Genomic DNA, 25,938 nt, shown 5'->3' on the forward strand with positions numbered 1-25,938 from the left:
TGACAATGAACTAAGACCCTCCTCTGTAGGGGTCAGTAACATTTCCTACAAGCAATCAATCAAGGATCAATGAAGGGAAAGTGCCATACAGGCTGACATTATTGGTAGGCCTACATGATGAGAATATTTGAAACAGCATTACTTAAACAAGTCTTTATAGAACAAACAGGCCTATTCTGAAAGCCAGTAATTGCTGTGAAAGAGAAATGCCACTGTTTTACTCATGTGATCACATGAAGTGAAACCAGCACAAACTAATTACCCCTTACTGCCTGAGCTAAGGGCAACATTTGGCAGCCTGGCACAGGACATATAAGGCAAGAGGAGCCTGCTCCACTGAACACACAGAATCTGATGGGGGGGCCTTAGATAACCCAGACATTTGGAAAAAGGCCTATTGGCAAAGTAGGATGACTATACTAATCATGAATTCATTAAAATTGCAGCTGATGGTCATTAACAGTGTGATGAGAAACTTGTTACATATTTGTTACTTTTTTCTGCTTTGGCTGAGTCTAGGGCTGTCACTTCTTACAGGCCTTTTTCATGGAAGACATCTCGACATGTCAAAGCAGGAGAAGCACATGTACATGAAATTGTCTAAATTCCATTTAGGTGCTTCAGTTTCAGGGCCCTGATATTGTTCATTGTGACTCACAGTCACACTGTCATGACTTACTGGCATGACATGACACTTGAATAGAACAGAACCATTATCAATGTTGTTAGTACCTGTGCTTTTCCTATAATGACTAGTCAAAATGTCTGCTACAAACTATTAAAAAACGAATTAGCTTTGATTGTGGAAAAGCTCAATGATATGTGTGAATTCAAATTAGAGCTGAAATGTTTTGTCAATTAGGCAATTGGTCGATCGACAGAAAATTTATCGACAACTACTTTGATGATCAGCCTCACTGTAGCATCAAATGATGCCTGAAAATAACCATAAGCTTCCACTTGTAACCAGAGAAAACAGTGGATTGCTCCCTCCGGATTAGGAGTAAATTGCTGAGGAGGAAGCTCAGCCAGTAAAGCTTTACATTTACCAGTCGATCTAAATTTCAACTGGGGATGTCATCAGTTAATTGGTTTTCAATCAAGAATGTTTTTGTTGTTTTTGTTTTTTTATGCATGTTGGTCTACAGGTTAATTTTGCTGTTCTTCAGTTTATTAGTACTAGCATTACGCTGTACCACAGTAAGAACAAAGCTAATATGGTATTCATGCTACACTGGCTAGCTAGCCGCCACCGACACCACTCTGCACTGCATACCACCAAGATCCGGTGGGACCCAACTCCCAGCGCCACTCATTTCGCGATTATCACTGGTAACATCGTCCTGACAGTTTGGAAACATGCCCAAAACCAACAGAAAATAAAAGGCAAGACATTAACATCACAAAACACTAAAATTTTACAACCTCTAAATGGATAGTGCTTCGAAATGCAGTGTTGAAGCTCACTGAGTAAATGAAGCCTGGGACTAATAGGAAAGGCCTCTTTTTGTATTTCACATCATATTGGATTAGGCCTATGTCTTAAAAATCAAGCGATTAGATTCCAATTAATGGGTGGCACGGTGGTGTGGTTAGCACTGTCGCCTCACAGCAAGAGGTTCTGTGCAGAGTTTGCATGTTCTCCCCGTGTCAGCGTGGGTTTTCTCCGGGTACTCCGGCTTCCTCCCACAGTCCAAAGACATGCAGATTGGGGATAGGTTAACTGGAGACTCTAAATTGTCCGTAGGTGTGAAAGTGAGTGTGAAGGGTTGTCTGTCTCTACATGTCAGCCCTGCGATAGTCTGGCGTCCTGTTGAGGGTGTACCCTGCCTCTCGCCCAACTGTCAGCTGGGAAATGGATGGATGGATAGTTTCCGATTAATAGGTGTGGGGCTGATAAAAGCAAAATTAACTGAAACTGACATCACTAATTCCAACCCTCACCTATGGTCATGAGCTTCGGGTACTGGCTAAAAGAGTGTGATCCTTTGGAGAGTTTTTGGATTCGTCCAACTGGTAGGGGACCCCAGCTTTGACCCAGAACAAGGGGGATCAATAATCTATCTCTTCTGGGTTGGGAACACCTCGGGATCCCCAGGACTTGGCCCCAGATAAGTAACAGAAGATGGATGGATGGATGGATGGATGGAAGTAACTAGAGAGGCTACTTTACATTTTTTGAAAAAGGAAAAAGGACCCAACATCTGTAAAACTGCTGCCTAATAACACACTAGCTATAAACTGATCCACTTTCTCTCTATTTGTTACATTTAGAGTATTTATTTCGATATAAAAATGTCCCAGATTGTGTCTTTAAATTGAAAATTCCACCACTGATGGCAGTTCTCACTAGTGTATAACCCATGACCCTGATGCTAGCTGGGCCATGACACAATTATCCCACAGTAATAAGCTGTGAACAATATGAAAACCACACAGAGAGCGGAGAGGAAAACTCAAACACTCCAAGAAAAGAACAATGTGCTGTGTGATGGCAGTGATCAAAGTGATGAGAGATGACACGAAAAAAAAAGTCAGCATCAAGATTAGTAACAACCCTCATTAATATGTATGGTTAAATTCAATTTTCATGCTTGTCCTGATTGTTAAGAAGATATTTCTGAAGTATTGAGTCATACTTGAATGAATATTTCTCAACTGAGAGACGACTAACGGCTACAATGTGCCTTCTGTCACTGGGTGTGCATATGTGGGTTGGCATATGGAAATACATGCATTCCAGCCCAATTTCTTATTGTCTCTCTGCCCACCCACCCGTATCTCATCTCTGCACTGGGGGGGGGGTTGTAAAACTGTCACAGCAAAAATATGTGCTGCATTCCCTGAAATCATGGAGACATTATTCAGTTATGTGCAGAATGCAGCAGATGACATATGATCCACTGGTAGAGGAAAAAAAAGGGTTGCTTTGGAGACATGAATTTGTTTAACTAACTGCAAGTTATTACATCCTGCAGTTGGATGTTTGCCTCTCTCTGCTTTCCAACAAAACGGTGCACTTGAAGTCATCACTTATTCATGGTTTAACATTATAAGGCTGAATAGCCTGCAGCTTGCACTTTTGTTTCAAGCTGGGGAATTTGACAAGTTGCATAAGACATGGACAAGTGCATGAGAACATCTCCAAAAACACAGTCCCGAGACCTGCAGGGTGTGTTTCTGGGGGAGACGGTGCATGCTGTCGCTGAGTTAAATGAGTACTGGGATGCAATGGGAGTGTGAAAACTTACTTTAATAACTGACAATCATCCTATGAGTGTGATGCAAATATGGACCATGACGGTTAAATGAAATAAAAAAAAATGTAGTGTCCTACTTAAGTTCAGTAAAGGCTTTGTGAAATGCTTTCAGGTTGTTTGTGTTATGCAGAAATGCTCTCACTCAACACTGACTCGCTTATGACAGGCTAAAACAACACACGCTTTAGCTAAAGTGAAGATTAAGTTAGCACCTCGAAGATACGTTAAGCTTTATGTAGGGTTGTTGGCACTACAGGGAAAATGCAATTTACAAGGGAAACACACACACACAAAATAAAAACGAAATAAAACGGAAAATATTTTCAGTCATGACTGAGAGAGGAGAAAACACAGTCTGTTATATTCAGTAACGTTATATTCAGTTTGGACTTACTTCAGTGTCTGTGTGAGGTGGAATTCCAACAAGGCAAAAAGTAACTCCATTCATTGGGTTCTCAGCGTCTGGTGTGTGTAAAGCCAACAAAGAAATGGTTTCAAACTACTCTGCTGTCAACATTGTGGACAGACCTGTCGGTGATAGCGGCTTCTGTCCGGACTGAACGGTCCTCCTCTGCCTCTCTCTACAACGTAAACAGTCCCGCTACGAGCAGCGTCATGCGGCCATATTCAGACACAATAGCACCGGAAATAAGCCAAATTGAACTTCAAAATAAAAGCGTAAAAGAGTTCGCATTTAGATTGAAGGAACTCCAGTCCAGCATAACTCCAAACTGACTTTGTCAGACCTAAAAAATGATCAAGTTTTTAACATTGGGTCCTAAATATAAAACACCTTGAACAAATAAACCACTTGTACTGTAGGCTAAATAAATACCACTTTTCAAGCTGAAGCACAAAGTGCTTTTCAGATGAAAAGATTTAGCCTACCAAATTAAAAAAAAAACACACACATCAGAAAAACGTAAATTTAAATTACCCCCCCCACACACACACACACACACGCACGCACACACACACACACACACACACACACACACACAAATCAGTTGATTAATAATAATAAATAACTTAATTAATTATACATTATTAAAGTATATATTCTATAACTGTCCTGTGATAAAAGTATATTGACATGAGATCAGCAGAGAAATTATTAAACTGGATATTTGTATAACATTATTAACATTACTGCCTCACAGCAAGATGGTTTCTGGTTCAAACCCAGGGTGAGGGGTTCGAAGCCTGTGGTGGGGGAGCCCTTCTGTGCAGAGTTTGCATGTTCTCCCCATGTTGGTGTGAGTTTTTTTCTGGGTACTCCAGCTTCCTCTCACCATCCAAAGACATGTATGTTAGGTTAATTGGTGAGTCTGAATTGGCCATATGTGTGAATGTGAGTGTAAATGGTTCTCTGTCTCTATGTGTCAGCCCTGCCTTAGTCTGGTGACCTGTCCAGGGTGTAACCTGCCTCTTGCCCAATGTCAGCTGGGTAAGCCGTTATGGAAAATGAATGAATGAATTACTCTGCTTGGAAAAAAAAATCCAGGGGAGAAGTGGAGGGATGTGTACCTCATAAGAATATTAAAGATAGCTGATGAAGAAATGGAACAACTTACATACAACATTAAAGGAAAGGGGGTATTTGACAGAAACTGGTGGTCCAAATGGAAGACTAACAATGTGACAGATAATTAGTAGCCAAAAGAGGAAGCACAATGTATGCATAAAACATGAAAGTGAAAGAAAGACGATGTTGTCAAAATAATAACAATAATTATTTTGTATAATTTATTTTATCAATCAATCAATCAATCTATTTTATTTATAAGCCCAATATCACAAATCACAATTTGCCTCACAGGGCTTTACAGCATACAACATCCTGTTTTTAAGGCCGATGTCACCTTGACGTCAGTTTATTTGCTGGAGGCAAAACACAATTCGCCACCATAGGGCTGTAAGTAAGACAGGCGTCATAAAATGTGGTCTTGTGATATTAGGGGCCAGAATAGAAGGACTCATGGCTCAAAACTTAAATTTTATCACATACCAGCCGCCACTGCCTGTCAACAAAAGCAAGGACAACTATAGTTAAATGTGACAAGCTGAAAGGACTGGATGGAGGCAATCGCATGTGCAGTGCACACTTCATATCAGGATAGGGAAAATGTATTTACTGTTGTAGAGTAATGTTATGTGTATTAAAGTTATCATTAAGGGTATTATGTCCACCTAATCAGAAATTGGTGAGGTAATAAGAGTTATTAATTGGAGAGGTATTAAGAGGAATATTGGATTTCTAACTTTTCAGTGCATTAGCTAACGCTAGCTTCAATAGCAAAACAAATCAGAGGAAACTGTTCAAGTATCATCCTCTTTTGTAAGATTGGCATAGTAATCAACCACAAAGCCAGCCATCCCACCTTCAACAATCCTGTCAAATCATCCATCCACTGAGTGAGAGCATATGCGTTGGCCAGTCTGGTCCCGTTGGTCAGCGTTTACTCATTCAAGTAACTCATGGTCCCAGAGAGTGAATGACCTGATATAGTGCGTTCGTAAATTCAGTCTGATGAAAATGAAAATGAGAGCCCTGTTGGTCGAAGAAATGGAGCGTTGTAGTTCTATGTAAATTAATTAATGAAGGATTAAATTAATCACACATTCACTCTGCTCGGTGGTCTGCTGCTTCGACTCCCCAGACAGAGTGACCACAGTGCGCTCTGTCACTCTGAGAGTGCATTTCTCTGGATAACTGAACGGTACGAGCGCTCCAAATTCACAAATGGTCGAGTTTGTGCCAGAGTGAGTATTTCTGAATGCACCACTCACATCATCTTCCTCCTTTATCTACAACAAGCCAACAGAACTCGCTAGCTAGCATTAGCTAATGTCTGGAGAATTGTTTTGCCTCCAGCTATGCTCCGCCCACCAAAAAACGTCATACTGTGTACTAACGGTAAAAGGGTCTATAGCCTAGTGAAAATATTGTAGCACACTTGAGTAGCTTACATGGATCTTGTACAGTGGACAAATAAACTGACCAAAATATGATTTGAGGAATTATAAAGAATATAAAAATCCAGAAAGCATTTTCTTTCAAAACATATTTGCTTTAAATGTTTTGTTGCTGTTGTTGTTGTTATTGATGATGATTTTGGGCAACACATTCTCACTCCAACCTTGTCACATATTGACGTTTGGTCATGGACTTTCCATGTCCACATACGACGCGCAAGGTACCCTGGGTGCGTTGGTTGTTGACGCTCTGGGACAAGTTCTGCCTGTTACATGCATTGTCTTCATGACGTTAAGCTATAATGGTAGTTGGCTGCATATCATGCTGATGTTTAAGGACTCCTTTTTTCGTTGGTTTCTGATGCCGCAAGTCGTAAGTCACTGCCCAAGCACCGGATTTCGATGACTTCAGAGTGAGACAGGGCTCTTTTGGGAGACAGGCTTGTCACCCCATCACATAGAGGTGCAGCATACTGGAGCCTATCAGTTAGTTCTCATTACATGACACCTATGGCATTAATAAACAATCACTGGAGGTGCATAAAGAGTCAGTCTGTTAACATAAACACTTTTCTTCTATTTTAAAAACTCTACGTTGTTTAAAATATTTACCATGGAGTTCCTGTCTTGTCTCAACAAAAACAGAAAGCTTCAGATCTTGTTCATGCTGTCAGTCTACCCTCTGCCTCCTGTTTCAGTACAATGCTTTGGAACTGGCAGTTTCATGTATTACAACTCACACTGTGAAATGGCATTATTTTGAAAACTGAGCATGCTAATTTTGCATCTGAGCCACGTGAGTTTGTAAAGTGACCTACCTGGAAAAGGGAATAGATAGTCTTGAAACAGGTAAAAAGGACAGTTATTCTTTTAAAATGGGTGGCATTGCCCTTTACCATGAAGTAGTGGCCTACGTATTCTTTTGAGAACTTATGAGATCATGAAACCACCCCAAAATCAATTTACTGAATTGAAGCATGCAGGGTTATTCTTCACATTTGTTTTGATTAAAAAAAAAAAAAAAAAACATTTGCAAGATTTTCTCCATGGCTTTCAGCCCCATCTCATGGCCGTCATCACAGGATGGAGGAACTGAGCAAAGTCCTTATGCTGATGAAGGCCATGAGGTGACTTAAAGTGTGTATGATTTAGGGGGATATATTGGGAGAATATAATGTTCATTACTGTGTTTTCATTAGTTTATAATCATCTAAAACTAAGAACTATTGTCTTTTTCTTACCTTAGAATGATCCCTTTATATTAACATACTGAGTGGGTCCTCTTCTGTGGAGTCCACCATGTTGTCTTAACAGTAGCCCTGAACGGACAAACCATCACTGGCTCTAGATAGGGTCATTAGATTTTTGCATCACCCCCCTCCAGTTCTCCTACAGGCTTGGCACACAGTAGAAGATGAACTTCCGCAACCTCACCACTAGATGCCACTAAATCCTACACAGTGGACCTTTAAGGCTCTGGGAGACAGTCATTTTTATCAAAAAACAGAGATGTCTTAACGAACCATACTGGGGAATTTTGCATACACTAATGCTGACCATTTATTACATGGGAGAAAAAGGCTGCACTCAGAGACAATATCAGCCCAGTCACCAAAATGTTGGCATTGTATGTTTTTACAAACCATGGATATGTTACATTTGTACACTTTATATACATATCATATCAACATTTCTAAAGTGACGTAGTTCAGATTACATGTATACGAGCAGAGTTTATCATCAGAGGGCAGAAGGGGAGGGTGGATGTTGTGACACCTTGATTTAAGGACGGCCAGACAGCAGCAGACCACTGTTTTAGACCAACAAAGACCTTGCAGCTGCATCTCAGCCTCTGCTGGATGGAGACATGATCTGTTTGGAGACCAACAATGAAAACAAATGTGGATATTTAAATAAAAAAACATCAGTTAACATCACTTAACGTGTGTATTTTTATCTGGTGGACAGATTTCTCAATAAAAGTTAAGTTAAAGTGTGATTTGCCGCGCACGTCCCATTGACTCCAGTAGAACTGACACCAAAGTCTGACTCCTGAAACACTGTCATCGTGACTGTTCCTTCTTTCATCTTTTACTTGTCCTGTCATAAAGATCTCGACTCCAAACTGAACAAAAAGCTCCTGCACACTCATGCTCCAGTCACACATGCATGTCGTGCTTCAAGTCACTGTTGACTTATGCATTCAGTGAACATTTTCCAGTTACATTCCAAATAAATTCATTTTGTGACTTGGTAGATTTGTGCATAAAAAGCTTTCTTAATTATGTTGATTTACAAAATGTAATTTAGCTGGCATTACATTACTCAAAAATGTTATTTGCTATTGTAAATTGGTGGTATATAAATATAATTTCTAGGAGACAGGGTTGAATGCTTATGTACAAGGTAGGCACACACAACATGGTCAAAGGAAAAGATCATGGTCTGAATGTAGGAAAAGTCTCCGGTAGCTTGAAAGACGGGAGACATTGTGTTTACTATATTAATGTGTCACCAAAACCAAATTTTTTTCCAAATATTGCACAATTTATTGCAAAAAACCAACACTAAATTAAACTAAAACTAAAATTAAACTTAATTTAGTTAGGCTATCATTGTGGTTCTCATAGAAATATGAATACAGGTGGTGGGCATGAAATGGGTTAAAATTACGTGCTGGCAACACAAAAACAATACCAGTGCAAAGTCAATGATATCTTCAGATTGTGAATATTTTGTGAATTTGCAGATAACATTATTGCAGATGTGTCTTTATTATGTAGGAAAAAACAGCCCAGTCACCAAAAATAAATGCATATATGTTCCTGCAAACCACAGATACAGTGGCATGGTGAAAATTTGGTTTACTGTGAGTAGTTAGGTAAGATAAACTGATCTCCAAAAGGAATGAATTCAAGGATGACACATTTCTTCAAGATTGCTTTTTAATTTCAATCTTTTACAGAAAAGGGCCTGAAGCAAAGGTTTGGGCACCCTGTATGGTCAGTACTTCGTAGCACAGCTTCTAAACACTGTTTGTAATCAGCTAAGAGTCTTTCAATTCATGTTTGGGGGATTTGCAACCATTCTTCCTGCAAAAGGCCTCTAGTTCTGTGAGATTCTTGGGCTTATCTTTGCTCATTGCATCCAAAAAGTTCTACTCTAATTTCATCAGTACATTTTTGTTTCTAAAAACCATCAGGCTTGTTTAGATGTTCCTTTTTTTTGCAGTCAGACAGGGAGTTTTGATTTACCTTTCTAGCTATCCTACCAGCAGCTCTCGGAAAGTTTTCTTGGTCTTCCAGACCTCAACTTGACCTCCACAGTTCCTGTGAACTGCCATTTCTTAATTACATTACAAACAGAGGAAACAGCTACCTGAAAACACTTTGCTATCTTTTTATAGCCTTCTCCTGCTTTGTGGGCATCAGTCATTTTAGTTTTCAGAATGCTAAGCAGCTGTTTAGAGGATCACCTGGCCTTTCCTAATAATGACAAGATATAGTCCTAACAAGTTAATTATGGTCTGAGACCCTGGTAAAATTTGCCTGAGAGCTCAAATGTCCTGGGGTGCCAAAAATTTTGCATGGAGCTCCTTTCATTTTATCAATACACTAATTTTGCTTAAAATGTTGATGTTTCATCTTTAACTTAATGCCTTTTGGAGATCAGTTTATTCTCTATTCACTTAACTATTCACAGTTAATGTAAAGTTTGCTCAGGGGGGCCCAAAGTTTTGCGCGCCACTGTACGTTACATTGTTTATACGTATCACATTAAAATTTCTAAAGCGATGTAGCCCAGATTAGATGTATAGGAGCGCAGTTTCCCATTAGGAGGAGGAGATAATGAATACTACAACACCTAGGCAAGATGGTCAAGTTTGCCGGCAGAAATCTTTTTATTTCAATTCAAATTATAATCTTTGTCTCAAACTTGCTCTTGACAGCAGATGGCTGTCAAGCAGGCTGCCCAGTAGCACACTATTACTATTACTATTTGAGACCAACAAACAACAAAAGCGAGTGATTGTGGTGACAAAAGCAGGTATTTTTATGGTGAACATTAGTAAATTTCTAGCCATGTTTGTTGCAACCTATCAGAGTGCTTGTCAGTTGACTTTTCTTTATTATCTGTTGACCTCTCTCTTCAGTACATGTACATATGTCCAATTTGATTGTTTGTTGTATGTATCAACATCTGGTTTATTTTTTAAATTTTTTTAACTCAGCTATATTCCATTACATTTTGTCGGTCTGTCTTTCTATCTGACTGTGTGTTGTGTTAGGGAATTTAATGGGAGAATTGTCATGCCTGAAGGAGTGTGTGTGTGTGTGTGTGTGTGTGTGTGTGTGTGTGCACGCTCATGGTCAGTGGAGCGAGAGACACAGCCCCAATGCTGATGCTGGCCGACAGTGCCCTCAGGACAGAAAGAAGAGCATGCGCAAACATGTACATATATTCACACACACACACACACACACGCGCATGCACACACACACACACACACACACACACACACACACTGAGTCATTATGTAATAGTAGGGCATAGAATCATGGGGGAAAAGGGGAGAGAGAGGAGCTGAGAGTAGTTGTACACTCTCACACACCCTCTACTGGCCTTGCTCTGCTCTCACAGACACACACATAACACACACATAGAGGCACACACAGTCTTTTCTGGGAATTTTGACTTATCACCATCACCCCATCACGCAGCCTTTCTGTACGCTGATGTGGACAAACCATCCCGTATGTACTTGATGATAGGTGACAGAAGATGATGATTTGCAGAACAAATAAATGAGTGTCACTGAGAACTTAGTGTCACCATTCCTGAAAAAGTCACTGCAGATTGTTTTTTTTTCCAAGATTAATTTCTTTCCTGCTCTCTTACATCACTTTGACATGCACCATGGAACACAGGAGAACAGTTCAATCCGTTATGTAAGCACGGGTCCCTTTTACATGATCTGACATCATGACGTCAGACAGGGACTTTGGATGCTTTTCCTGTTTGCTGCGTGCTCGGAGCTGAAGTTTGGTGTAATTCTTTATCGCGCTTTGCAAGAAGTGACTTACTCACAATGTGATATTGGTACAGGAAGAAGCCACTATCATTCAGAGAGTTATATGGGTGACTAATATTGGGTTTTTTAAAGGTAAAATAATATTTTTTAAAATTCAGCTTTCTATAGCTAGTATGTTGGGTTAGTATTGTAGCTGAAGAAACTCTGTTCTCGATCATGGGACCCAAAAACAGATTAAACTATTTGAAGTAGAAGACCTACAACTGTATAGCAAAACATAACACATTACTTCCATTAAAAGCTTTATGTTCAAAATCTTATCATTGCACCATTAGTCTGACAGCATACAGGTGATTAATGGACTGTACAGTTTAGGCCTATCATCATTTAAAATTCTATATATTGGGGCTTCATTTGCTCTTGGTCTAAACCTGCTGTGTGCTAAATATGAGGGAAGCACTAACCTTGGTAAATTAGAAACAGCAGTACAGGTGACACAGCCCAGTCCAACCCAGTCATCAGAATAAATGTTAGCATTGTATGTTTCTGTGAAACATTTGTGCGTTGCAGTTAATGTTATGTTTCAGGCTGTTCTCATGCAATGTTTTTACATTTCCTGAGAAAAGTAATGCACCAAAATTTGTACAGATCCCACATAATGTTGAACCAGTAATTTGTGCATAACCAGCGTAATTTGGAAGGCTGCGATGACGTGACAAATGGGCTGACGGGAGTAAAGAAGGAAGCGGTCCCAGGTGGTCCAGTTGAGAAGCACGTTGGGGCAGTGGATGGGTCACAAAGCACAGGACTTTCCCCTGCGACCTTCCCCACGAGACGTGTGTTCAGAACTGTGTGATCTTTAAGTCATTTTACGGTACATCTTTACCAGGTTTCTTTTCCTAAATCTAACCACAGTAGCATTACTTGCCTAAACCTAACCTCCGTAACTTAACGTTATTTGTGTAACTTCACATTAAGGGCGTAACGTCATTCATGGGGCACTTATTCGTAGCATATCATGTGAACAGTTGTGTGTGCATTTTCCTAGCATATCATACAAACCTTTGTACTGTATGATGATATGGTGCAGGATTTTGGAGGCACAATCACAGCTGGCAATACGACCAAAATCTCTTTAAAAAACCACCAGTTTTGTTGTTTGTCTTGAACAGTGGTCTGCAGTTTGGCACCTGCCTCACCAAGGCAGTAATTTTAATATATATGCGTATATTAGCAAATGTAATCATAAATAAACTTAATGAATTGCAGTTATTACTACCAATAATACAGTGTATGAATGTGTCACATGACCCTTGTCTGACAGGAATTTTATGTCAGGTTAACACACATTTTTTGTTGTTTGAGCATTTAATTCTGTCATATGAACAGAGACAGATGACAGCTCATATAGCTTAAATGTGATGGGAACTACATATTGGCTTTTAGGTGTCTTCCCCCTGTTTTTACATACTGCCTTTGCTTAGGAGCTCCTGCTGAGTTGGTGCCATGTTTGTCTTTTTTTCTAATTCAGATATAACCCCAGACGAAAGGATTGGGGATTAATTGGAAATACTGTATCTGATCTTCCATCAGAGGAGATTAACAGCAGTTGTTGATGCCAAAACATCACTAAACAAAGGGTTTCCAAAATGTTCTTACACCAAGAATCAGCGATCAGGACGCAGCGACCCTGAGGTCTTTATCCTAACTGTGCTCCAATAAAAACAAGGCTGCTGAGGATTTACTCTAGACATTGTGTTGGAAAGTGATGATTGTCAGGATGTGAAGGGAGGAGGGTGACCTGTGTGCATGTGTGTGTGTGTGTGTCTGTGTGTGTGTGTGTGGGTGGGGGTGGGGGGGGGTGGGTTGCTGTGGAGGCACTAATCTGGCCTTGTTCTGAAAAGAGTTTCATCCTCACTGCAGGGGGTCTTTGGAAATCCAACATCCACATCCTCCCATCATCCGCCGGTGCTCTCCTCATGTACCCTGTGACCTCCTTGATACCCCTCCCCCCTCACTTAACCCTCCATCCTTTTACAAATTACAAAAGTCTTTTCAGTCTATAATTTTGAAAATGTAGCTGCAGTACATATTGTCATCATTACATACTTACATATGTTCACTCTTACCTATCCTTATAAATAAATGACAAAACTGTTAGTGACAGAGCGAAATGACCAAGGGGATTACCTGTAAAGTAACATAACATGTAACATGATATAGTATAAACTGTTCATATGGTTTATGAAGTATGATATGATTGATTTTGCTTTTTGCACTCTAGTCAATTGTAAACCCATAAAGTCCCATTGATGCTTGTTGGAAATGTTTCCATAAAATATTAAGGCTTGTGTTCTCATTCCTATGTTATCAAATTTTGATGCTTTGTCATACCCCTTGGCGTCTGATAGCAATGCACAGGGCAGCCTTTTGGGTAAATATGTGTTGCACCCCTAAAACAAATTGCAACATGCGTTTTATGTTGTGAAACAGTCACAGCTAGTTTTCAGACAACCAAACTACTGGGTTAGAATTAGAAAAAAAGTTAAGTATGTTTATTACGTAACCTATCATTACATTAAAACAACAGTGACAGGGTGCCCGGCGGCTTGGTGGGTGGAGCAGGCGTCCCATATGCAAAGGCAATGTCCTTGCCACAGTAGCCGCAGGCTCAATTCCAGCTCCTTGCTGCATGTCATGGTCTCTTTCTCTCTCTCCCCTCTCTCTCTCTCTCTCTCTCTCTCTCTCCCTCTCTTTCTCCCTATCCAAAAAACAGTGACTTTGATTTCATATGGGGCAAGACGTGTTTTCCTGGGTGAAAGTCCTGTTTTTGTTTGACCCATCCACCTCCTCTCTCTCCCACCCTATGTGAAATTTCTCGCTCCTTACACTATATCAGTTGCTCTTAGTGTCAAGTATTGCCCCAGATGAGTTTGTATTGGGGTTAGCTGGAAGTCCAGTGCGTCTTATAAAGACGCAAAAGGGTGCCACTGGCGTTGCTGTCATATGCTGAGGGAGCGAGACAAAGCGTTGGTATTTGAGGACCACGGAATGAGAATGGGCTGCCCAAGCTGTAAAACCCTCCTTATGTTGCTAATTAAAAAACACTTTCTATGAATGCAACCCAGTCGTCAGAATTATTTGTTGGCATTCTACACTTATGCAAACCGTGGATATGTTACATTTATGTTTCACACGTATTAGATCAGATTGCATGTATATGAGCTGAGGACAAATGAAAGCCGGTATTTTTTAATGAGAGCTCAGGACATGTCCAGCTTTGTTTGTAGCAACCAAATTGGGTACTTTTATCCAAAACATGAGACTTTCTTAACTCTAAGCACTGTCCTAACATAAAATTGAAAATTGACATATAAAGAGACGGAAAGTTTCTACATTATCACCCACATATGAAATGTACAAATGTAACATATCTGTAGTTTGCAGAAACCTACAATGCCGACATTTATTCTCGCAAGTGGGTTGTTGCATGAAAGAAAAGCACTGTAAGTAACAGAAAATAAAAAAATCGGATAAAAATAATCTTGCAGTCTTATTTTGACATTAAAGTCTTTTATGTGGCCTGGCATGGCAACAGAGAGACTGTGTGTGTGTGTGTGTGTGTGTGTTGGTTAGGCTGGGGTGGGGGAAACACCCATCTGTCTATTTACAGCGGCATGGGGAGATTTCGCTAAATATCTAATCCATCTAATCCTCCTCACTGAAGCCACAGATAGAGGTAGTGGTACACAGTGACCACTAGAGGGCGAGCTGACTGTTAACTGATGAAAGGGAAAGAAGTTTTTACTCACAAAGAGGATGAATTAAGTAAACATGTTGGTAAGACTTGGGATACAAGTGGTGGATGAATAGACAATGCAAAGATATTATATATTTTATGTAAACATACACATTTATGTACACACACACACACACACACACACACACACACACACACACACACACACACACGCACACACACACACGCACGCATACACACGCAGCTCCCCTACATGCATGTGATTGCACATGACATCTCCAGCATCAGGGGTCCAGTGATGTAGGAACTTTCCTGCAGAGATGGAATGTCCTGACTTAATCACACATGTATATTGCTGATTGAATTAGAGCTCTGTGGCTTCAGAGAGAGGCTCTACTTTACAGAACTATCACCTCGCATCACTGTCACCCGCCTGCAGCCATAGCATGATCACACACTTACATCTCCGGACTTCATGTACTCAATAGAGTTGGGCACAGAAGTTTTAACAAAGTTCAAAATGTCAAGTTGTCAAAATACTCTGAATCCGAGTGTCCCATCTCCTACCACACACGTCTATTAAATCTTTCCTCATGGGAAGTGACACATAATATGTTAAACCAGAATTACCACTTCATGGTTGTATTTCTCCGTGAACAATACAAGTTGCAGTTCACATCCTTGTCTGTAAAAACATGGATGCATCACACATCTTCCCCGGGACAGCACAGAAAATCTATAAAATCAGTACAGTTTCAAGGTGGACATCCAAGATTAGTGTCACCAATTCAGTCTCTGACCAAATGTCTCCCCGTCTGCTCCTGAAATATGATGTTGAATAATGATGTTCTTTTTGTGATCCTTTCATGTGACTCACATTGGGTTACTTTGCAATGAAATGTGCTCTATAAATAAAGTTGCCTTGCCTTATGGCCACAAAAGGGATTTTGGTAAACATTATGATGTCGCAGTGAGGCTGATCTTTGACCTTTTGAATATAAAATGCAATTACTTCATTGTTGTATCATCTTAGACATATGTGTGAAGTTTTTGTCATATTTAGTATATGAATTCTTGAGTTATGGCTAAAAACATATGAGGTCACAGTGACCTTGACCTTTAACCACCAAATTCTGATCAGTTCGTTCATGTGTCCAAGTGGACTTTTGTACCAAATTTTAGGAAACTCCCTTAAGTCCTTTTAAAGATATTGACTTCACGAGAATGAGACGGATGCAAGGTCACAGTGACCCTGCCCTTTGGCCAGCAAATTCTAATCAGTTCAGTTCCACCTTGCATGAAGGTGGATGTTTGTGCCAAATTTGAAGAAGTTCTCTTAAGGTGTTCTTAAGATATCGCATTCACAAGAATGGGACAGATGGACAGATAGACAACCCCAAAACATAATGCCTCCATCAACAGCCATCACCAGCACGGAGACATAAAAAGAAACCCAATCTGTCCTTTAACCAACAGTAAGTAAACATTCTGCCCAGTGGTATATTATATTTGACATCCTGCTGAAGGGCATCTGGGTATTTAAAGTTGCACTGATCAACATTTTTATATTAACAATGGATCAATGACTGTGTAATTTGCAATGTGATGCTTCTAATGTTAAACCCATAAAGAATTATCACCAACTTGAGGTTATTCTTCCACATTTCCGGCCCACAACTTTACTGTGTAGTTAACTCTCACTGCTCTTATCACCTCTGATAAAGCCACTGTACACCACCTGCTCAGCACTAATCCTTTACTGATTGCCATATGTTTTTAATGTTTTTAATGTTTCCTTATTAACTATTTAACTACTGATTGTTGGACTGATTGTTTGTCTATGTACGTGGGAAAGCTGCAAATGAATTGCCCATTTGGGATAAATAAAGTTGTCTGAAACTGAAACTGAAACTGAAATGACAAGATACACTAGATAGAATTAGGGACTAGCTGGTGAACACAATGGAGCATCTAGCAGCTCAAGAAATATTTTTCTTGGAGAGCAAGTTTGCCATATTAACTCTGTGATAATATGCTAGTGTCATGGTGACAGCCTGTTCCACTGACCCAAAAACACCAAAGAAATCAGATGTTACTGCTCTAAGTTCAAATTTGTCACAAATCTTCTTCTCTTTTTCATTTGAAGCAATCTAAATGTGAAGTTACCCAGAGAGTTACCCTTCTTACAGTAAAAATGACAAGAGAAATACATCCTCAAACATAAACAAAAACGTTTGGCACAGACTACAATTCATGTTACAGATAATGTTCAACATTTTAGGAAAAACAGTTATTTGGTTTCTATCAGAGACCAAGATGAGATGATCAATATCACTCTCATGTTTAGCCGAGCCTTAACAAGCTAGCTGGAGTCAGGGCATGATAGCCTAGTTTAGCATGAAGACTGGAAGTAGGGGGAAATAGCTAGCCTGTCCCTGTGGAAAAGTGAAAAAAAAAAAAGTTTCACCAACAACTCTAAAACTCAGTAATTAATATGTTGCATCTCATTTCTTTAACATAGACAAAACAGAAATGTAAAAAAAAAAAAAAAAGGCTTTAGGAGACACATTCTTTTTTTCTTGCCTGTGCTGAGCTAGCCTAATGACATCTTGACTCCAGCTAGCTCTGTCTAAAGCTCTGTAGCTACTTAACAGACAGACATTCATGAAGTCCATTATCTATTTAGTTATCCAAGTAGTTGAAACACCCCCAACTCGTCAAATACAGCAGCTTGATCAGCTTACATTCTCTGTGCCTCTCTAGCGTCAGTTTTGGACGCTCTGGGACGGTGTGTCAATTTCCGCTACTTACATGCATAGTGTCTTTTGTATTATTAGATCTGGATACCAGATCCAAAGATGGTGCCTATTCAGTCCAGTAAAAACTGCCCGCCAGGTGCATGCGCCAAAAAAGCTTTGAGCCTCCAGGTTTACTTCCGCAATATGCGCAGTAGTGTTTCTTCTGCTGGCGCTGTTCCCGCTTGGCTCACTGTGATGTCATCCCAGACTTTTTAAATTGCTTTTCTCAGCTTGAGAAAAATTTAATAAATATAAAAACTCCATGGATCAAAAATTCATAATAGAAAGAGTCATAATTGATCTTGTTTACTGTTTGAGGTGTTAATAGTTTTACAGGCGTCTCTTTTATAATGGTGGTCTATGAAGAAAATGCTTTTTGGGCCTCAGGATATTTTTTTGCTGAAATAGTGCAAATAGCCACTGGGAAAATTGGAAGCAAGGCCGAGTGGCTTTCCCGAGGGGCCTAGTCTTTTCAAAATAAACTTCTGTGTTCATATAAAATGTATGTTTTATCACGAAAACTATTTTAGGTTCAGGCAACAAAACGACTTGGTTAGGTTCAGCCAAAAGATCATGGTTTGGGTTAAAATAAGTGTTTGTTACGTAATTTCACTTAGTAAGTTAACAAGTATGTCACGTGATGTATGTTATGTCACATATGTCACGATGTTAATAAGGTTATGTAGTTAAAAATCTCTCAACGCTGGCTTTTGGCTTCACAAGGGACACAAACACTCCTGGGTGAAAGTCCTATGTTTGTTTTACCCATTCATCTGCTGACTTAGTCCAACTTCTCACGCTCTATGCAACGTCATTGCTACAGATGGGTTGACATTGGAATTAGTTGAAAGCATGGTCCATCTCATAAAGACGCTACAGGTTGCCTTGTGCGCCCCTTAAAGTCATCATTCGTATATGTTACTCACTTTTTTGTGTTCTTTGTTTTTAGTTTTGCATGCAATACTTTTTCTTATTTTTCAGTATTTAGCTTATCTTCAAGCACATTATGCTCAAAAAAATGTAACTTAAAATAAATTAAAATAAGAGTGTCCTTTTGTATTGTGCATTTTCATTATGCATATTCCCAGCATGAAACTTTGCTCATTTGCTTTCTACTCTCTACAGATATTTAAGTGCTAATGGCAATTTGTCTCTTCTGGTAATTCAAATTTAATAGAAAAAGTGTTAAAGACAATGAATGAAAGTTTATGAATGAAGTCTTCATCTCAAACAGACACCTGGCCGTCAGAGGAACAGTGAAGCCCCCTTCATTTCATTCGTAGGAAGAATATATTTAATCCCCATAAAGAGCACATGTCAATCTCACAAAGCACAGGCCCACATACCATTACACAACAGAGTTAATCTGCTGGATTTAAACCCCACCAGTACTTGCCACGCTCGCCAGCTCATACGTACGCCCTCACACCACACAGGCATACACACACAAATAAGTCTTATCTGGCCTGCGCTGCATCCTGTCACACATACAATCTGTGGGAGGGTTTAGGGCACTTTCCTAATTCTATTGCAGAGCAAAAACAGAACTTTGACTGATTACATCATTTTAATTCAAATGAACACAGGAACTGTTTAAGGGTGTTGCTTTTACACCACTACACTGTAAATGTAATTAGGATACTCCCACACAGTTTTATATTGGTGCACTGATGCATGTGCATCGCCTGCACACCAACTAAACACACTACCGACACATAGGGTTTCATGGTGCTGTGACGGTAAGTGGTATCAGGATTCATTTACCTTCTGGGCTCCTGCTTGGACTGTTGCTGCCAACTCGGCTTAGTCACCTGAAGTTAACTTGCTGCTAATGCGGACACACTGCAGGTTTCATGCTGTGCTGGCTGGTGCCAATACTTATTGTCACAATCTATTAAAGACATGCAGCTTTCACTTTTTCAGTCTGTTCATAATGGTTTTCCAAGCTTCTATTTCATCTGGCACTGATATTTGCCGTCTTTTGGGCAACATTAATGAGAAGCTGTGAACTAAAGGGGGTTACTAATGTTTTGATCTCAGAGCAATCTCTAGTGATATTGGACATGAAGTTGGGGGATTTGTAAGAGACAGAACAAACAGCACCACTGAGGCAGCAGAGAGTTCAGATATGCTAATTTTAGTTTTGATTTTAGTTTAATTTTGCAAGCTCCAGAAACAATAAATCTTACATTTCCCCATATTTTCATTAGACCCTGCCTGATAAACACTCATGTCTTTCAGATTCCTCACCTCCAGTTTTTAGCACAGGCTTTCTGTTATGACTTTGTCATTTCAAGTCCAAGATAAGATAACCTCGTTGACTATGAAACCATCAAAGCAGAGCAATAACAAACAGTAAAGACTAAAGTAGAGACTGATGCTGTGGCTTGTAGTTTGGTAGTGCGATATTGAGCTCAAAGGAACAGTGTATACGATTTAGTGGCATCTAGTGGTGATGTTACAGATTGCAACCAGTTGAATACCCTTCCCCTTCCAAGTGTGTAGAAAAAATTATGTTGGCCTCAGGTTCATTCATGTCAAAGTCAAGCTACCACTTACACATACAATATGAAAGAGCCAGTGCTTAGTTCTTTCATTCAGAGCCACAGTAGAAACATGCCAGTGCACAGCGTGTTCACTTTCCAAAACCATCAAATACGGCAGCTTGGTCAGTGGCAGTCTATGTGTGATTCTGACCCACAAGGCACCCTTTAGTGTGTGTATAAGATATAGCAGGCTTCCAACTAACTCCAATTTAACCCCTTCTGCAGCAATGATGTAGTACAAAGAGCGAGAATGTCCATGTGGCAGGAGGGAGGGATGGTGAATGGGTCAAACAAACACAGGACTTTCACCCAGGAGACTGCTTTTTCTGTCCCCTGTAAAATGTTTTCTTTTTCAACAATATCATCACGTAAATAAAAATAAATATGTGTAATGAGTCTGTCTCACCACAGGGAAATGTGCTCTTAACCACCAAGCCAAATTTGAATGATTAAGAAAATCACAAAGTATCGTGTTGTGGTAGGCTGTTCTCAAAATGTTCACATGTTTTCCTATAAAAACGAATGCACCCAAATTCGTACAGATCCAACATATTTTGAAAGGCTGCAATCACGTGACCAAGGCGCTGACGGCAGTAAAAAAGAATTCTGTTCTTGCAAGGAGGCAGGTTGGGGTGGTGGATGGGTCACACAAAAATTGACTTTCACCTGGGACTTTCACCTACAGCCTCCTGCTTGTGAACTTTGAGTGAACTTTAAGTTATTGTAAGGTACGTCCTCACCACATTTCTTTTTCTAAACCTAACTTCCGTAACTTTGCATTACGTAACTGTATGTTAAGGATGTAACATCATTCGTGTGGAGCTAATTCTTAGGAAATGTTACGAGCTGTGGTGTATGCAAGTTTCGTAGGATATGATATGAACCATTCTATTAGAATACGCTGGTTGTGGTGTAACATGGTGGGCTCCTTGGAAGAGGACCTTCTCCCGATATAGTATGAGATTTTTCATGGTACGGTAACTGTCTCAGAATATATTGCAGTTTCACGGTATCACGGTATTACAGAATTAATATTATTATCAGTCAGGATGAGCCTTAAAGGAATGGAAATGGAAGGGTTATTTTTGGTTGAACAAACGTTTTATTACTATAATTGAAATGTGAAACCATTTTGTTAATGGAACTTTGTGTAAAAAGTCTCCCCTTTGAAAATAAATTAATTAAAGGTGAGATTCTCTTGCCAGTTGCATTTTTTCCCCAGTATCCTAGATAAGTAAATGTACACGGTGTGATAACCATCAACTTTTATATCGTGGTATACCTAAAAATGGTATATCCCTACAACCCTTCTCTGTAGATATGAAGGGCTCCTTCTTAACCAATGAAAATATGACTCTTAATTTCAATAATGACTCTATCATTTCCAGACAGTGCAGTTTTTATTGGCTGACCCTGCAGGGTTGAAAAATAAAAACTCTGACCCCTAAGTCCTCCGTCAATTGCAAGCAGGTTGACATAAACCATGAGTAAGATCTAGACATTTGCACTTGGCCGACCCAAAACTGATCAGATCCTAGAAGCTGTAACCCCCGATCTGCAAAATGCAATAATAACTCTGGGCACCAGCAATAATTATAAACTTAAATAATAGACTTAAATGGAACTGGAGACGGGACTGAACATGGAGCATGTGTTAGTGGTCTAATTTCTGAACTACACAGGATTACTTTAATGCACATCAACTGAAAACACATGCACAGAACAGATGACACTTAACACCCCACCATCTGCTCTTATAAAAAATAACACACTAATTAAAACAATAATCCACAACATCTGCATGCTGAATGACCATGCTGCTTTCCTCTATCGATATGTGAATACAGTTGTGATATGTTGTTAAATTCGACCTCTAACAAGTTCATAACAACTTTTATATGTTCTTCTTTCCAGTTTCTTTCTAGTATTTTCATCTTTTAGCTTGAATTGCTGTAAAGAAACTAGTTAGCAAGCATTAGCAATAATATTTTTTGGGTGTTTTATATCGACAGGAAAGCTGTAGACAGATACCCCTTTTCCACCAAAATTAACACGTGTGTGTCCTGGTTTTTTAAACCTAGGAAAACCCGCTAAAAGAAGGCTTTAGACTCTTTTCCCATTGCCAGTAGAGTAGCAGCAGACGAGTGTGTCTTTCTGTGTATGGGTTTTGTTTTTTTGTTTTTTTGGTGTGTCATGTTCAACGTCATGGACAGGGCAGGTCAGTAAACATGGAGGACAAAGGAGCATATAGGCCAGTGAAAGTGTAACAGTGGATACTTCTTTACCTCTTACTTCTTACCCTCTACAAGGTGAGCTAGAGGTCTCCCCTGGATACATTGAAAATTTCTTCACTTTTTAACAGCATTGTGGTTAACATATGGTTAGGTTTAGGCACAAAAGGTACTTTGTTAGGTTAGGAATAAAATGTTTGGGCCTTAAATACCTACTTTTGGGACCACAGTCCCAGCTGAAAATGCAGCAATGTCTGTTAAAAAAACAAAAGCTTTTTACTATCCCCAGTGGACACGCTACAGGGATTTTAATACAAAGTGGTAACCACTGTATGTGAATGAATGAATGAATGGGTCAGACCTGCTCATAACCACTGTATGTGAATGAATGAATGAATGGGTCAGACCTGCTCAGCACTGGATTTGAAATGAACTGTAATAAACTGGAGCTTCTGTGCTTTGATTACCTGCTGTGAAACAACATAACCCTCATCCATTTAAAATGAACATTAGTTCTTCTGAGCTCATTTTGGTCAAAGTAACGCAACAATAGTGTAATAAGTAAATTATTACTCTACACAGAGAGTAATACTGTAAAGTAACTTATTACTTTCAAATGAAGGTAACTAGTAATATGTAATGTATTACATTTTGAGAGTAACTTGCCCAACACTGAAAAACACCCAGGTGTGGGGGCTAAAAAGCTGTTGGAAACACAGCAATATGTTGCTAAATCACAACTGGTTTTGTTGTTTGTTTGTCTCAAATAGTGGTCTGCAGTGGTCACGCCATCCACCATTCCCTCCACCTCCCAATGACAAAATCAGCTCGTTACTACGTCACTTAAGAGACGTTGATTTGGTAGGTATGAAACACATAAATGTAACATATTTATGGTTTGCAGAAACATATAATGCCAACATTTTATTTGCAAGACTGGGCTGAACATTTGACCTTTTTTCCTGGCATTTTCACCCTTGTGTAAATTGAAAATGCACATTAAAATAGATGGATGGTAATTTTTCCTTAATAGGAAAATTAAACCAAAAACTTTACTACAGTCCTCGTTGTAACTCCATGTGCGACCATACACAAACGGAGCGTAAAGCACCATGACAATTAATGGTTAAATCCCCAAATGAAGACAAAATAAATAGGGAAATTAAGAATCAATGTCTACTTTATTGACTAAGTGCTATGGCAAAGTTCAGTGCAGCGACCTATTTCAGTGAGTAATCACATTGTCTGCGATAAAAGTGAGGATGATGAACTGAGAGGATACCAGTGTGGACGAGTGCAGGTGCATAAGCTTCAACAACAACAACAGCCACTTTTATTCTTTTACCGGACATATTATACACACGTACACACACACACACACACACACACACACACACTCACACACACACACACACACACACACACACACACACACACACACACACACACACGTAATATGTTCTGTTCAGAGGACCCTCAGGGAGATACACTCTGGAGGAAACCTATTATCAGGTCAGGGGCAAACACACACACACACACACACACACACACTGCAGAAATAAAGCTTTCATCATTCTATTTTAAGCTCTGATACAGCTGAATGAACTAGAGCGTAGCAGCATAACAGGCAAACACACACACACACACACACACACACTTACAAACTCTGACTTACTCAAATACACAAGCATCATTACACAACCGCCACACAACCGCACAGCCCATCCCCATGGAGTTGTGTGTGTGTGTGTGTGTGTGTGTGTGTGTGTGTGTGTGTCACAGCACAGATGGGACAATCAGCCCGCTGCAGGTGTGAGCCACGCAGACTGCAGCATGCTGATGATGTCACAAATGAGCCCAGTGGGGCAGCAGCACAACGATGATGTCAGACCTCAACAAGGACAGAGTGATTTATGAGAAACATACAGGATAACTAATGATAAGATATTGACAATGATTAAGACAATACTGCATGCTGTGTGTAGGATTTAGGGGCATCTATTGGCAGCAATTAAATGTAATATTCAGATCTATGTTTCCGTTAGTGTATAATCAGTCACCTGATGCAGCCATGAAGTGTGTTAGCTTCTATAACTTTTCTGATAAAACCATTGAATTTTTTTGTTCTTTTACAGCTAAAACGTTTGTGTTTAAATTGTTTTCACTCGAAAACACTGTTTTAAAATCAAAACATATTGATATGGATGTACCCTAAACTCTGTTAGCATTAGCTTACATTAGCCAACAAGCTACCCATCCACTCAAACCAAGTTAGTAGCAGCAAAACCTCTGAGTGCACTTACAGTAATCTGTTATTTCTTCTTTCAAGAGTTGTATAGTGTCACGTTAATAATTAATTTCCCCAAATTGTAGCCTACAGTCTCTTGTGTTTGTCATTAATTTGCTGCTTAAATGTAAACATTTTGAAGGAAACTTCAAAAAGAGAGGCAAATGAAGATTTTGAACCAGTTGCTGGTGAGGCTCACCACATTCCTCTCTCATTAAATCAGCAGCACAGATTTTAGTCTATTGTTTGGAGAAGTGTGTCTAAATGCATGAATTCATAGGCAAACAATGAAGAGCAGCTGCTTAGACATGGACTACTGTGTGTGTGTGTGTGTGTGTGTGTGTGTGTGTGTGTGTGTCTGTGTGTCTGTGTGTGTCTGTGTGTGTGTGTGAGAGAGAGAGTGTGTACTTCAGGCTATCCTATCTTCTGCTATTAGGGGTTGTTGAAGGGGACAGTGGCTATAACTTCAGGTTCATACATTACATAATTGCAATTCCATTTGTGACAGGAGGAGACACACACACACACACACACACACACACACACAACCTGCTAATGGCTAACTTGTGCTTACATGAAATTGATTTTTTTTTTAAGGTGAATTTGCAGCTCCTAACTTTTGAGTATAAATGTATCATCTCATTTCCATCATCTCAGCATTCAAATGTTTTGTGTCTGATCCTCTAAAACACACATCGACTCATCTCCATGTCATGCTAGTGTCTTGCTATTCGTATTTTATACCACCATTCTCGATTTCCTGCTTAAATACTAAAAACAATGCTTAAATACTCATTACCATCAAAACTGCTGTTCTTTTACCAAAAATAAGAAGAACAAATCTATGAGACAGACTAAGAAAAACATAATTTTCCACAAAAAAAAGTAGATCAGGAGCTAGAGCCTTCAGCTATCAGGCTCCTCTCCTGTGGAATCATCTTCCTGTTACGGTCCGGGAGGCAGACACCGTCTCCACATTTAAGACTAGACTTAAGACTTTCCTCTTTGATAAAGCTTATAGTTAGGGCTGGCTCAGGCTTGCCCTGTA

General features: G+C 39.6%; 1 protein-coding gene across 5 annotated transcripts in view; it reads right to left on the bottom strand.

The window, feature by feature from the left end:
- The window catches only part of LOC126399924 (rho GTPase-activating protein 23-like), a 92,872-nt gene that overhangs the window by 56,020 nt on the left and 10,914 nt on the right, over window positions 1-25,938 (bottom strand). For 4 of the 5 annotated variants that reach the window (XM_050060263.1, XM_050060264.1, XM_050060266.1 and 1 more), the window contains exon 1: window positions 3,655-3,839. The exons of the other annotated variant lie outside the window; for it this stretch is intronic. In XM_050060263.1, coding sequence (XP_049916220.1) covers window positions 3,655-3,708 — 54 coding nt within the window. In that variant the 5' untranslated portion in view covers window positions 3,709-3,839. Of the gene's footprint in view, window positions 1-3,654; window positions 3,840-25,938 lie in introns of those variants that run through there. 5 annotated transcript variants of the gene reach the window in all.

This window comes from Epinephelus moara, chromosome 13, assembly GCF_006386435.1.
Source record: "Epinephelus moara isolate mb chromosome 13, YSFRI_EMoa_1.0, whole genome shotgun sequence".
In the NCBI taxonomy this organism is placed as follows: Eukaryota; Metazoa; Chordata; class Actinopteri; order Perciformes; family Serranidae; genus Epinephelus; species Epinephelus moara.